This window comes from Nannobrachium achirus (assembly GCF_963921795.1).
Source record: "Nannobrachium achirus genome assembly, chromosome: 19".
Lineage (NCBI taxonomy): Eukaryota > Metazoa > Chordata > Actinopteri > Myctophiformes > Myctophidae > Nannobrachium > Nannobrachium achirus.
In genome coordinates this window covers 45,536,628-45,550,573 of record NC_137826.1, presented here as the reverse complement: position 1 = coordinate 45,550,573, position 13,946 = coordinate 45,536,628, and the positions used below count along the sequence as shown (strand labels likewise).

The window sequence follows — 13,946 nt, the reverse complement described above, 5'->3', positions numbered from 1 at the left end:
TACTTGATCATACTACAGCTTTGCACGAAAGCATCAAAAGTAGCAGATCCACAAGCTCGAAACACAGCTCAAAGAGACACGTTTTGCGCTTGTAGATCTGCGCCTTTTGCTATTTTCTCATTTGAATCCTGAAAAGTAACGGTTTTGGACATATGAGGCTCGATCGACAGCAACGTTATTACAATGCACGTTTGTGTGATTTTGGAGGCGTCCAGCTGCGATGGAACGAGCGCGCCGCACACTCGCTATGCGGCGGTCGGTTGACCAGCTGTTGACCAGCGGTTGACCAGTGGTTGACCAGCTACAAATCATGGTCCCGCTTCTTGAAACTGAAGCTCTGGAGCTGATCTGCTAGCGACACGATGACCCCTGCTGCTTTACTGCTCCTCTCTCTCCTCCCACAAATCCCAGAGATGCCAGACGCACGCAGGCAGAGATGAAAGACCTGCCACTTCACCTCCAGAAATACTGTCAATTCACCCGCTGGTTCACGCCTATCAAACCTGACCCCAAAATAGCTAGCGCTCTCTGTCCCGTTACTGCAAGATTTACTGCTAGGATCTGCTTTGCCTTCCACAGTCTCTCTCGCTCTCTCTGTCTGTCTGTCTCTCCCTGTGTGTGTCTCTCTCCTCTCTCCCTTTCTTTCTCTCTTTCTCTGTCGAGCTCTCTTTCCCTCCCCATCTCTCTCTCTCTCTCTCGCTCTCTCTCTCTCTCTCTCTCTCTCTCTCTCTCTCTCTCTCTCTCTCTCTCTCTCTCTCTCTCTCTCAGTAACAGTGACCAGGACTATGTCTAGGGCTGTTCGATTTGGCCTAAAAATGATATCCTGATTTATTTCTCAGAAAAGTCGATTTTTTTTGGTACAAAGAATACATTGTTTCAAAAATGTTGTTTTCATTAAAAAAAATGCAAACAAATGTGATACATATTTTATCATATACCGTAGACAAAGAATCAGAGAGAAATTACATTAATTTGGTGTCGGACTCGGGCTTGCCAGATGCAGAACCTTGTTGTGTTTTAGGAGGACCGGGCTGTGGACCTTTTGCCTCGAGCAGGGCTCTAATGAGCGAGATCCGTACCAGAATTACCCTAATTAAATTGAAAATCGATTAAATTAAGATGCAAGGCGACCGTTCGTGCTGTTCGCGCCGCCCCTTTCGGAACCGTTCGTGCCGCACACCCGTTCGCGCCACACGCTCAGTCGCACGTCGTCTCGTCTTTGCATTCACTTTGTATGTAATCGTGCCGCTCGAACCATCCAGGTTTGAACCCAGTTTAATGTGTCTCCTCTTCCTCCACTCAGGGCTCTGTTTGACTATGACAAGACGGCAGACTGTGGCTTCCTCAGCCAGGCTCTGGGCTTCAGGTTCGGCGACGTGCTTCACATCCTGGACTGCGGCGACGAGGAGTGGTGGCAGGCCAGGCGGGTCAGCACCCAGAACGAAGCCGAGGAGATGGGCTTCATCCCCAGCAAACACAGGTACACTATAGTACAGAGGAGATGGGCTTCATAGCATATCCAGCAAACACAGGTATACTATAATAGTACGGAGGAGATGGGATTCATACCCAGCAAACGCAGGTATACTGTGGCAAATTAAGACGTCTCCCCGGGACACAAACTAGTGAAAATCGCAGATCTACAAGCCCCCCCCCCCCCCATTTAGTTTTCCATATGGCTTGAATTGAATTATGCAATACATTTGATCCATTGAAATTTAAGTACCATATATGCACATGTGTCCGTGACAAAACCAATAAGCCAGTTGTAGCAAGTCACAGTTCACTTCCTGGTTGGCGGTACCCGCGGTGGATCCCCACAAAGATCACTGTTATAGTGTTCCAGTTCCCTCTTTGTACTGTTGCTTCATCACTTGTTTATCCTGTATGAGTTCTCACCTGAGTGTGTATTCTCTGTTTATCAAAGAGCTGGAGAGACAGGGAGACTCCTGTTAATGAACAAACACTCTATAGTCTATAGCAATGATGCGTGTATCTATTTTGCATCTAGCATATTAAGGAACATTTTTTTGTTAAAAATTTTCACTATGAATTTGGGTCTTGCCTCAAGCTAGATGCAGAATAGATACACGCAGCAATGATTGCTATCAGAATAACATTATCTTATTTTTAACAAAACAAATATGATATCACCCACACCCCTTCAAATATGTGACAGACACATTCCATGTCATCATGCTGTACTCCAAAGCTACTGAAATATAATCTATTGAAGCTGAATCACATCTTTCTGCTTCACAGTTAATCAAGAGGTCAAGTCATACTGTATAAAGACAACAGAACCGCACCAATTATTCATCTGCCTATAAAAGCGATAATGGACCAAAAACGGGTGTCTTTTATTGCATTTGGGGCACTTCAGTTGTCTTATGGGAAGGTGTGTTTTTGGCCAGTGATCAGGTTGCAGGCCAGGCAGCACAAACAGAACAACATCATCAGCATAAAGATAATGATAGAGTCGTTTTCGCTCCCGCTTGTTTTATTGCACAGATCGATGCGTGTGCCATAAACAGTCTGGAGCGCAGTGCGGGCCAGGGGGGACTCTCATTATCTTTACACCTTGCCATCATCGCCATTATATCTCTCTCCCCGTCTGAGGGTTTAACCCATTTAGGCCTAACATTTGTGGATGCTTTAACTATTAAAAAATAGCAAATATACAAGCTCACAGCAGCTGCGAGCTTGTAGATCTGCTATTTTTGAAAAAGTGACATAGTAGTCTCTCAAGAACAGACTAACTGAGCTCCAGTTAAGTGAAAAGGACCCTTTCTTTGACGATGGCTAAGCCAGATTGCCGACATAGAAACATAGGTTTTTTTCAAAAAATCTTAGAAGGATTCAAAAGAGACACTTATAGAATCGGGTCAAAATTCTAATTTTCACGATTTTTCAAAAATAGCAGATCTACAAGCTCGCAGCGCGGCACTCGGTGCCGCGCTGTGAGCTTGTAAATCTGCTATTTTTCAATAGTTAAAGCATAAAATAATGATACACAAAATGTGTACCCGTTCTAAAATGGATTAATGCATCTCTTTTTCTTTGTATGCGTGATGTCTTCAGGGTGGAGAGGAAGGAGTGGTCTTCTCGTTGCAACACCAAAGAGAGGGTAAGCATATCGTCTTTGTGTTAGAAACGGTTTAAAGAGGTGGTGCCGTAGTTTTGTACTTTTTCTGTTTTTCATGTGTCTAGGAGGTTGAAAGTACTTCATTAGACCCCCTGGTGTGGTTTTTATGAGCAATTATGTATTCTCTTGGTATTTGTTTGTTTTCTCTTGGAGGCTGCCACCTTGTGGTCAAAAGTGTCAGTTGAAAAACACACATACTTATTACATCACAGAATCAACTCCAACCCCTAATTACCATTCACCCAACACTGTGGGGTGTGGCTAACTTCAGCTGGGTCACCACCCACCATGACATCCATGCATACTTAATGAACTGGGGGTGTGGCCACATAAAAACCCAATTTTAACTCTTCTGTATACTTTTTTGAAAAAAATCTTCCTCCTAGTATAATCATAATACCTGATAATCATGTTTTAGAGGGGGGAAAAAAATCATAGCACCACCTCTTTAAAAGCTGAACGTTCTCGTCACGTATCGGTCTAATAAAAGTCTCTTGGTTCTTTTGTCTTGCAGGACCATAATCGGGACAGTTTGGGCTCTCAAGGTAAGTTGGCGAGTAGTTCGGTTTGTCTGAAAGTTCAGCTCTACCCCAGGGGTCTTCAACGTTTTCAGGCCAAGGACCCCTTAGTTGAGAGAGCGATGAAGCAGGGACCCCCACAACCTTGTCATAGATTCCATATAGTTTCATTGTTTTCAGATATTTAACCACTTGAACTGTCAATACTTCATAAACTTGAACTTTCGCTCTTTTTCCCCTCTACACCAAACCTCTTTGTGGAAAATAGCCGATCTCATATAGCCGGGCTTACAACCGAGCTCACAGCCGAGCTCACAACGCCTCGCGCTGCGAGGCGTTGTGAGCTTGTAGATCTGCTACTTTTGGCTAAAGTTCTCAGAATATAGATGTTAGGGTTCAAGTGATTAATTAAAAAAAGAGAAAAAAGGTTTCTATCACACAAAGATTTGAACCACCCCCTGTAGTAACTCTGAGGACCCCCCACAATTAAAATTATCAGTGGTAAATTATCCATCTGTAACTCGAGAGGGTACAAATGCAACTGAATGCAACATGCGGTGGCATGTGTATACTTTTTGATAGCATGTGTACTCTCTCAAATGTATATTCTCAAATGCAACCAAATCATTGCATTTGTACATGCTCAATTGGAACAAATCCAACAAATGTGTACACACTCAGAGTTAAATGAACACTTTACTTGGCACTTTAGTGTAGGTGAGGTAATGAGTAAGTAGACCAACTACTACTTAGAGATCATGGGCTGTGTCCGAAATCACTAACTCATTCACTACTCCCTACTGCCTATGTAGGGAGTTCTATGTAGGAGACTAATTAGGGAACTCATCCGTGGGAAAGAAAAGAAGGATATAAAGAAAGAAAACCATTTGGGACACTATCAACAAGGGTATTTTTCTTTTCAGCACAGTGCATGATGGTATGTAGGATTTGCATCAGTTGTACCATGCTTTTCATTTTGCTTTGTGAGTCCGTTATAGCAGGGGTCTTCAACGTTTTCAGGCCAAGGACCCCTTAACTGAGAGAGAGATGAAGCAGGGACCCCCTCTACATATTGTATGCGTTTTTTTTGTTTTTGTTTTTTGTTTTTCGATTTGTTTGACAGCACTGTCATCAGTCTATGTTGGATTTGTGTTAATGTTTTTTCAAACATTTAGCCACTTTTGAGCCCGTCGATATGTAGTAAACTTGACCCTGCTTTCACTCTGTACCCCCTGTTGAAGACCCCTGCGTTATAGGGTATAATAATGATCACCATACATTGGGTCACTATTACCAAAAAGAAGGCATAATCACTATAGTACTAAATAGTAGGAAGTGATTTGGGACACAGCCATATAGGCTGCTCTCTGCAGCAGCTATACTGTAGTAGCCCCAGTCAGTCAGTTAACAATGAACAGTAAGACAACCATGTCAGCAGCAGTGACAGTAGCAAGACAAGCTACTGCGGTTGAAAGTCATTTTGACAACACTAATAAAGAAACGGTCTTTTTTTTCCCTATGTGCTGTCCTCAGGGAGAGACGACACGGCTCACAGCTACGAGACTGTCACACAAGTGGAAGGTTAGGAAAATCACATTCTCTCCAATGAAATATTTATTATCTCAGGATTTCATATCGTCTCCGTCGGGTGGAAACCTCATACGTCCGAAACTGTTACTTTTCAGGATTGGAATTCAACAGTAGCTAGTGCACTTTGACAGCGTATCCTGTATTCTTGAAATTTGGGTCCCCATCCAGGGCCTTGCATTTGGGTCTCCATCCAGAATCAATGGGGGTAAATTTACTATAATCAAATTTGTGTCTTAGGAATTCGACAAATACAAAAAAAATATGGGGTGACTAATCAATGGGGAAAAAAAATGGGGTTGAATTATTCCTTTAAAGTTAATTTACAGAGATATTGAGGATATGGGGGATGGATTGAGGGTCTGAGGATGAGGAGGATCCCCTGGACCCAGCAGCAGCATCCATGGAGACCCCCCTTCTCCTCTCCACTTCCACAAACCTTCCCTTATTCAGGGCACCCGGTTCCACTCTCACAAAAACACGCTGTACAAAGACTTTCTAGTTTCTACTGTTCCACTTTTAAAGAAGAAAATGCCAGTTAAAGTCAGTCAGCGTCAGCCCCAGAGCTCATTATGTATTAATGTATGCGTGTTCCAAGTCTAAATATAGATCTGCTCTTAACAGCTTCTCAATGCCAATCCAGAAAGAAATCCAACAAATACATGTCTCAAGCTACAACCCAAATATGAAGGGATTTGTTTTTTTACCGTATAGCGTGACTCGGAAGACACTGAAAACATTCCCCCAACTTTTGTCCGTTCAACCCTACTTTTAACAATGTTTTGTTGACGAATGCAGTGGGTTCGTATTCAGGGCAACAACCTGAAACTTGACAGGTGCCAAGTTAAACTCACCCTCACTAAAAATGGGATTATGCATGTTTTGCCATACTGTACTCTATAAAAAGTACCCTGTCCATAGTTAGCAGCCCCAAACGGCAGCAGATTCCTGTGCGTGCGTGCGTGCGTGCGTGCATGCGTGCGTGCGTGCGTGCGTGCGTGCGTGCGTGCGTGTGTGTGTGTGGGCGGTAGAGGCCCCTGGAGGGTTGAGGGCCCCTATAGCCTGCCTGACACTCAGCCTGGTTTCACTTCATTATCCAGGCTGTATAAAGTGCTCCCACTGCGGCTGGTTTTCTGCCAAAGTAGAGCTGGTCCTCAGTGATTGGTTCATCTCCCCTAACCTAACCTAACCCAGCAAGCACGGTGAGGACCAGGACCAATCAGTGACATCTCGATTGGGGCCAGATCAAGTCAAACCATGACTAGTCAGATCTGGCCTAGAATATCACCTGATTATTTCAACCAACATAAATCCTGCCCACAAAAACGGACGCCGTGGATTACTCAGAGAGGATCCGATCGAGGCCGGGTAAATATCATAACTTGTCAGATATGTCCCAGAATATAACCTTATATGCTCATATTTCAACTAACATTAAAACAAAAGCTATAATCCTATAGTCCATGACGTCCTGGTAATGAAGTCAAGATCATCCCCATATGGGCTGTGATCTGGCCTTGTTCTGAACGTCACTGGAGTCACTGGAGGACATTAATCATAACATCATCATGACGTCATTTGGCTTGCTGGGCACCTAATCTAATCGGTCACAAGACAGTCACAGAATTCACTGTGTCTCAACGGTTGCCGTGTCGTTATAAGCGACTTATGGCTTGTAAATATTGGTAGGGGAGGAGGGGGGGGCTTGTTTCTAAAGTGTGGCTGCTTATATTTGGGCTTCCTTCCTAATGTTGTTCAAAGCTTGTTTCTCTTGCCGCTACATTTGCTGTGCTAAACTGCCTTTGTGTAGTTTACTTCCGTCATCACATTCAAAGCACGTTGAGTGGCCCGGTGGCCAAGAAAACACTGTGAACAACAGCAACACCGGACAGACCTTGAGATCCCAATATAGAGGTTGTATTGGCTGTGACTAGAGAATCACTGGAGCCAAGTACTGGTCCTTGGCCCGGGCCAAATTTACTTTAATAATCTCTTCCACAGTCTCAATATCAGTTTTATTTTCAACGTACTTACTTTTACACAATGTTCTGTATAAACTCTCTCTCGGTCTCTCTGTCTCTCTCTCTCTCTCCACAGTTCATTATGCGAGACCTATCATAATACTAGGGCCGGTGAAGGACCGGGTAAATGACGACCTGCTGTCTGAGTTCCCCGACAAGTTTGGATCTTGTGTCCCCCGTGAGTATTTTAACATTCAGAGCGAACGAATGAATGGATGAAAAAAACAAGGATCAATCTACAAGCTCAGTAGTGAGTTTGGAGATATAGCCTATTTTCAGGTTATTTATTTTTAGATTAAAGAGTATTTTGAAGATGATGTGTCATGATCCCCCCCCCCCCCAGTATGATTATACTAGGATGAAGATATTTTCCAAAAAGGTGTACAGAAAGAGTTAAAATTAGGTTTTCATGTGGCCACACCCACAAGTTCATATGCCTGGTTGTCATGGTGGGTGGTGACCCAGCTGAAGTTAGCCACACCCACAGTGTTGGGTGAATGGTAAAAGGGGAGGGGATGAAGACCAACACTTTTACTTTTATTCAAGTACATTCTGAATTCCGGACTTTTACTTGTAACAGAGTATGTCTATACTGCAGTATTGATACTTTTACTTGAGTAAAACATGTGAGTACTTTTTCCACCACTGTGTAACGGTGCCGTGTCCCGCGCAGACACCACGCGGCCTAAGAGGGAGTACGAGGTAGACGGGCGGGACTACCACTTCGTGTCGTCCAGGGAGCAGATGGAGAAGGACATCCAGAGCCACCGCTTCATCGAGGCGGGGCAGTACAACAGCCACCTGTACGGGACCAGCGTCCAGAGTGTCCGCGAGGTGGCCGAACAGGTAGAGTACACCTCATGTACAGCCAGGGGGCGCCAGGGGGCCAGTTATCCAGATTTAACATGAGACAAACCCGGAACTAAAGGTTCCTACGATTGGCCGCTAGTGTCGCTGTTTTCCCCCCGGCTGGTACCAAAAAGGAATATGTTTGTAAAAACTAATAATAGCTAGATAATTAGATATTGCATTAAAAGGGTAATATCTAATATATTTTTTTTAAAGATACACAGTAGTTCTACAAGCGCTTCTCTTTGAAATAAATTATAGATAGATATTGCAATGATGATGATTTTCTGAAACGGTACTGTGAAGACAGAAGAGAATTACTTTCTTCACACTATATAGCTTCATTTAAAACTCTAAAAAGTAACTAAAAAGTTAAGTAATTAAAAATGTCACCCAGTGATTGAAATGGCAATCTCCAGTCCAGGTTTTCCTCAGGATGATTTAATTGATGCAGAAATCCTATTGTTAACATCGGAAAATATACTATAGGAGTCCTTCAGCAGACGTTTAGGACTATAGGGCTAGATGTTTCTGGTAATATTATTGACCACTCGTGTGTGTCCATGGCCAAAAATAGAACACTGACCGTCCAGAATCCATCTCAGAGCTGTCATGGCGATGACCGCTGCTCCTGAAGCGTTTGACATTTTTACTATTGATTTATCCGAGTGTTTATCCGAGCGTTAACCTCTGAGAAGCTATTATAAGAGGGCAACAATGTGGTTTCACGGGAGCGCTGGCTAAGTAATGGCTTAGCTCTTCAGGATCTGACCAGGGAATTAAAGATTGCTTTCAGTATCGAGGCACCAGGTTCATGGATTGCAACATGACCTTAAAACTGACCGTTTTAGGAATTTACGCAATAACCGTACATTTACCTTATCGTCGCAGAAACCTTGTACCTTCGCAAAGTAAAGCACTGCTTCATCATACAAGGCCATCGCACAAAAGTAGTGAAAACAGCCGCGAGGCGTTGTGTGCTTGTAGATCGGCTGTTTTCACTAGTTTAAATCATTTTAAAAGTGATAAATACAAAACAAAAGGTTTTGGACATACAAGGTTTCCACCCGACAACGATGTTATGAAACTGTTTTAACTGAGAATCTCTGAAATCTCTTTAAAAGTAAAGGTTGAATGAATGAATGAATGAATGAATGAATGCATGCATGAATGAATGAATGAATGAATGGTGCAAGTAATAACTTTTATTAGAAGGATAAGGTCATGAGTGGTAATAAATGAAGACCTCTATAAAATAAAAAATAAAAATATGATCATGTGACTCCATGCAATAACATTAGTATTCATGAGGATCCTTTGACCATTAACTCTTTTAAGATAAAAATCAGCCGACCACGACTCCTTTTTAGGTTGGAGTCTATTCATTCCAAAGGGATAATAACCCTAACCCTAACCCTAACCCGTGAACACAGCTTCTGAACCATTCTTTAGCCCCTTGGTTACTGAACTAAATATCGCCCCGATCGGCACAAGACACACAATCTCTCCAAGATCTTCAAACTAAAATGACTTTTTTTCAGAGAGACAAATCAGAAGAAAATCTACTTTATTATCAACCCTTTTCTATCCCAGCAACACTACACACTCTCGCTGGATCTACTAATAAACCACCGAATGTCTGTCTGTCCCATGTCTGTCTGAGACACGCATGCTGACATCACTGATACTAAACAGTGCCCAAATTTGGAGATCACTGAAACCGCCGCCTGTACTGTGCAGGCGTCTCCGCCATGGTAACCACCGCATGCTGAAACAGTGCCCAAATTTGGAGATGAGTCTTGGTTCTCCAACATTACTTCTGAGACGCCTACATTCAATCCCTCATACTTTATACTGTGCACACCCCATAACCCAAACTGCACATCATTCGGAGCACATATGTTCGAATTGGCAAGGACTATTCTTTAATAATTGAATATCTTTGATACAAGGTTGCCACCAGACGGCAACATTATATTAACTGTCTTCCTGGTCGTGTGTGTGTGTGTGTGTGTGTGTGTGTGTGTGTGTGTGTGTGTGTGTGCGCGCACACGTGTGTGTGTGTGTGTGTGTGTGTGTGTGTGTGTGTGTGTGTGTGTGTGTGTGTGTGTGTGTGTGTGTGTGTGTGTGTGTGTGTGTGTGTGTGTGTGTGTGTGTGTGTGTGTGTGTGTGTGTGTGTGCGTGTGTGTGCGTGCGCGCGTGCACGCGTGAGTGTGTGTGTGTGTGTGTGTGTGTGTGTGTGTGTGTGTGTGTGTGAGCAGCAGGGTAAACATTGCATCCTGGATGTATCAGCCAACGCCGTGCGCAGGCTGCAGGCCGCACAGCTCCATCCTATCGCCATATTTGTCCGGCCCAAGTCTCTGGAGAATGTCCTGTATGTATACTCTATATACTCTATTACATTCATTACTGTAATCTATACTCTGCAGGCGTTGACACTAAGGGTTGTCCACCTGCCCCTGGCAGGTAAATTAAACTTTGGGGCAGGTGGAGTTTGCTTTTGGGTTGCCCGACCGGGCAAGTGCTTGTTTGAGAGGGGACGCAAAGGTCTATAAACACAACACGCAATACAGTATCTGTCTAAAAACCTGGAATTGGCCAGAGTACTCCGTCTTCTGGTCTGTAGAAGGTAACATAAGAGCACTGTTTACCTATAATGTGCTGTTTTCTCTGTTGCTACACTGTGTTACAGTGTTAAATTAAACAGTAATTCAATTATTTTACCTATTATTTTATAATGGACAATTTACTTTTCGGGCAAGTGAGCATGACCTTTGGGCAAGTAGAACATGACCTGTACTTGCCCGATGGGCAAGCGCCTCTGAGACCTTAGTGTCAACCCCTGCTCTGTTACATTCATTACTATAATGTCCTGTATGCATACTCTATATACTCTATTACAGGGGTCTTCAACGGGGGGTCCGGGACCCCTAGGGGGGGCCGCCAAATCATTGTGTGATATGATCATGTTTTTTTACATAAACCATTTGAACCCTAGCATCCCTATTCTGAGTGGGACATTAGCCAAAGATATCCGATCTACAAGCTTACAACGCCACAAAGAGGTTTGTAGAGGGAAAAGAAGAGCAGACTAAAGTATTTGATGGTTCAAGTGGTTAAATGTCTGAAAATACACATTACTCCAACATGATGACAGTGCTGTCAAACAAGTCTATAAGCTGTCTAAGAAATCTATGAACATTTTTAATCTATAACACAATTTTATACAACATGTAGTGGGGGTCCCTGCTTCATCTCTCTCTCAGCTAAGGGGTCCCTGGCCTGAAAACATTGAAGACCCCTGCTCTGTTACATTCATTACTGTAATCTATACTCTGTTACATTCATTACTATAATGTGTCCTGTATGTACTCTAAAATACATGTGTATATTACTGTACATATTGTTGGCCTCATAGCATAATTACGTATGTCATATTTTAAAGTTTTCAGAAAATAAGGTTGGAAAACGTCACTATATCTGCCTTTAAGTCATCTCATTTTGCCTAAGTCACATTTATCTGCCTTTATTTATATCTTCCTATAACTCTACTCTCCTATGACTGCTGATTCAGAATGCTTGTTACAGTACATTCCAAAATCACTTTCTGCCTGAGTTGTCTCTTTGACAGATAGCGATTTTGGAATGTAACAAGCATCCTGACTGGCGGAGTTCATAGCCAATAATGAGTGGTGAATCAGCATTGTCCACGTCACAATTTGGCCATTTAGGCACTTATTCTACGAGGATATGTCTACCATTTGTCATGTGTGACAATTGTTATTCAATACGGGATATTGAACATACAGCACATTGTTAATTCTATTCTGATAACAGATAATTGTGTGTGTGCGTGCGTGCGTGCGTGCGTGCGTGCGTGTGTGTGTGTGTGCGTATGTGTGATATTGTTGCAGAGAAATCAACACTCGCTTGACAGAGGAGCAGGCCAGGAAAGGCATGGACAGAGCTCTGAAACTAGAACAAGACTTCCTAGAGTGCTTCTCAGGTAAACACTGGTCTGGGGACCCCCAGGGGTCCTTGAGTGTGGTCCAACGGGGTCCCGCGGCAAAACGAGGAACAGTTTTCAACCACTTACATTTTTATATTTCGGTTGTTTGAAAATACAGTAGGTGATCTACAAGCTCACTGTGCTTAGCATCGTGTGAGCTCAACGGTTTCTGTGGGGAAACAAATATCAAGAATTGTGAAAAAAGTTTTACAATTTTTAACAACATAAATATTCTCTTATGGGGTAGCCTGGCACAAAATTGTTTAATTTGGGGGTCCTTAACTCACCCACCGCTATTTTTAAGACCCTTCTAATGGTCCACACCGCCAGGATTTTGCCTACCTTTAACGTGGGCGCGCGCGCGAATCCATTGCGCGATGGTTCACCGATTGCATTCACAATACGATCCAGGCACGGTAAGCAACAAAGCACTACAGCCTTCCATCGCTCAAAGCGAAACCGACGGAGCGCCACGCTGGTGTTGCACAACATTGAACCGGATGACATTTCGGCAGACAGGATACAGGCGTCGTTGTCCCGCCCCCCCATTTCCGTTCTGGAACATCCAGATCCGTTTTTTGTGAATAGGGCGGGTCCATAGAGCGCTATGGACGGCGAATCGGCGATCATACTTTTTTGTTTTATAGTTATTAAAGCTAATTGATAACTCGTCATATTCGTCATAAGCAGAGTGGACCCATAACTATAGCTCGTCAAACTCGACATATGCAGTGGGTGAGTTAACAGATGTGATGATTTTGTGGACCACTTTACCACACCGAAAATACACATCATTTACAGGGGATTGTTGTGTCTCGTTGTGAAATCTCTACACCTATTCCTCTTTTCTCTGTTCAACATATTCTGCTCGTATACGTTCAGTATATTTGTCACATTTGAAGAGAAAGTTCTTAGTTCTTGTGTTATCCTTTCTCTGCTACTGTATACGGCTAGACTGTCACTCAGTCTGCATTTGGTCAGGATCTGTCTCTGCTTCTTTATCTTTGTCTGTAAAGAGATATTCTCTCTCTCCTCTCTCTCTCTCTCTCTCTCTCTCTCTCTCTCTCTCTCTCTCTCTCTCTCTCTCTCTCTCTCTCTCTGTCCAGCCGTGGTAGAAGGAGACAGCTTCGAGGAGGTCTACCACAAGGTGAAGACGGTGATCGAGGAACAATCGGGGCCTTATATCTGGATCCCCACCCGGGAGAGGCTGTGATGATGCTGCACCAACCAACCCACCAACCTACCTATCTACCACCCCACAAACCTACCTATCTACCCATCCCACCTACCTACCAACCCACTCCACCTACCTACCTACATATCTACAAACATATAGACGAATCCACAGAGCAGCAATCATAACTGCGGTGTAAAGGGGCACCAATTGACGCCGCGACACCGCAACTAAGGGCAGCACTCTGTAGAACGTGGATTCGTCTATACTGTACCTATACCTACCTACCTACCTAACTACCTACATACCTACCTACCTACCTACCTATCTACCTATCTACCTACCTACCTACCTACCTACCTACCTACCTACCTACCTACCTACCCCTCTCCCAATGCCAACACAGCCACCACCCACCCATCACCTCCACCCCCCCCGCCACATGCCCACAGCCAGCCAGCCAGCCTGCCTTGTCTGTCAGCAGCGCTTTGACTTAAAAACACAAGAGACAGACAAGACAACAAGAGAGTGGAGGAGGAGAGAGAGAGACGACGACCAGTGCTCCTCAAAGGCACGGAGACACGGAAGAGACATGGGGAGGATTGGTGAGAGAGGGGAGGGGTTTCCACAGAATTTCCGTGAA

General features: G+C 43.8%; 1 protein-coding gene across 1 annotated transcript in view; it reads left to right on the top strand.

The window, feature by feature from the left end:
• Nucleotides 1–13,342, top strand: part of LOC308304866 (disks large homolog 4-like) — a gene marked incomplete at both ends in the record, with an annotated part of 136,146 nt that extends 122,804 nt beyond the window's left edge. Inside the window, 9 exons of the mRNA XM_080749494.1 lie at nucleotides 1,304–1,480; nucleotides 3,082–3,127; nucleotides 3,660–3,690; nucleotides 5,197–5,244; nucleotides 7,348–7,449; nucleotides 7,945–8,117; nucleotides 10,385–10,494; nucleotides 12,035–12,126; nucleotides 13,236–13,342. Of these exons, the coding sequence (XP_080605620.1) occupies nucleotides 1,304–1,480; nucleotides 3,082–3,127; nucleotides 3,660–3,690; nucleotides 5,197–5,244; nucleotides 7,348–7,449; nucleotides 7,945–8,117; nucleotides 10,385–10,494; nucleotides 12,035–12,126; nucleotides 13,236–13,342 (886 nt within the window). The remainder of the gene's footprint in view (nucleotides 1–1,303; nucleotides 1,481–3,081; nucleotides 3,128–3,659; nucleotides 3,691–5,196; nucleotides 5,245–7,347; nucleotides 7,450–7,944; nucleotides 8,118–10,384; nucleotides 10,495–12,034; nucleotides 12,127–13,235) is intronic.
• Between the last annotated feature and the right edge of the window lie 604 nt (nucleotides 13,343–13,946).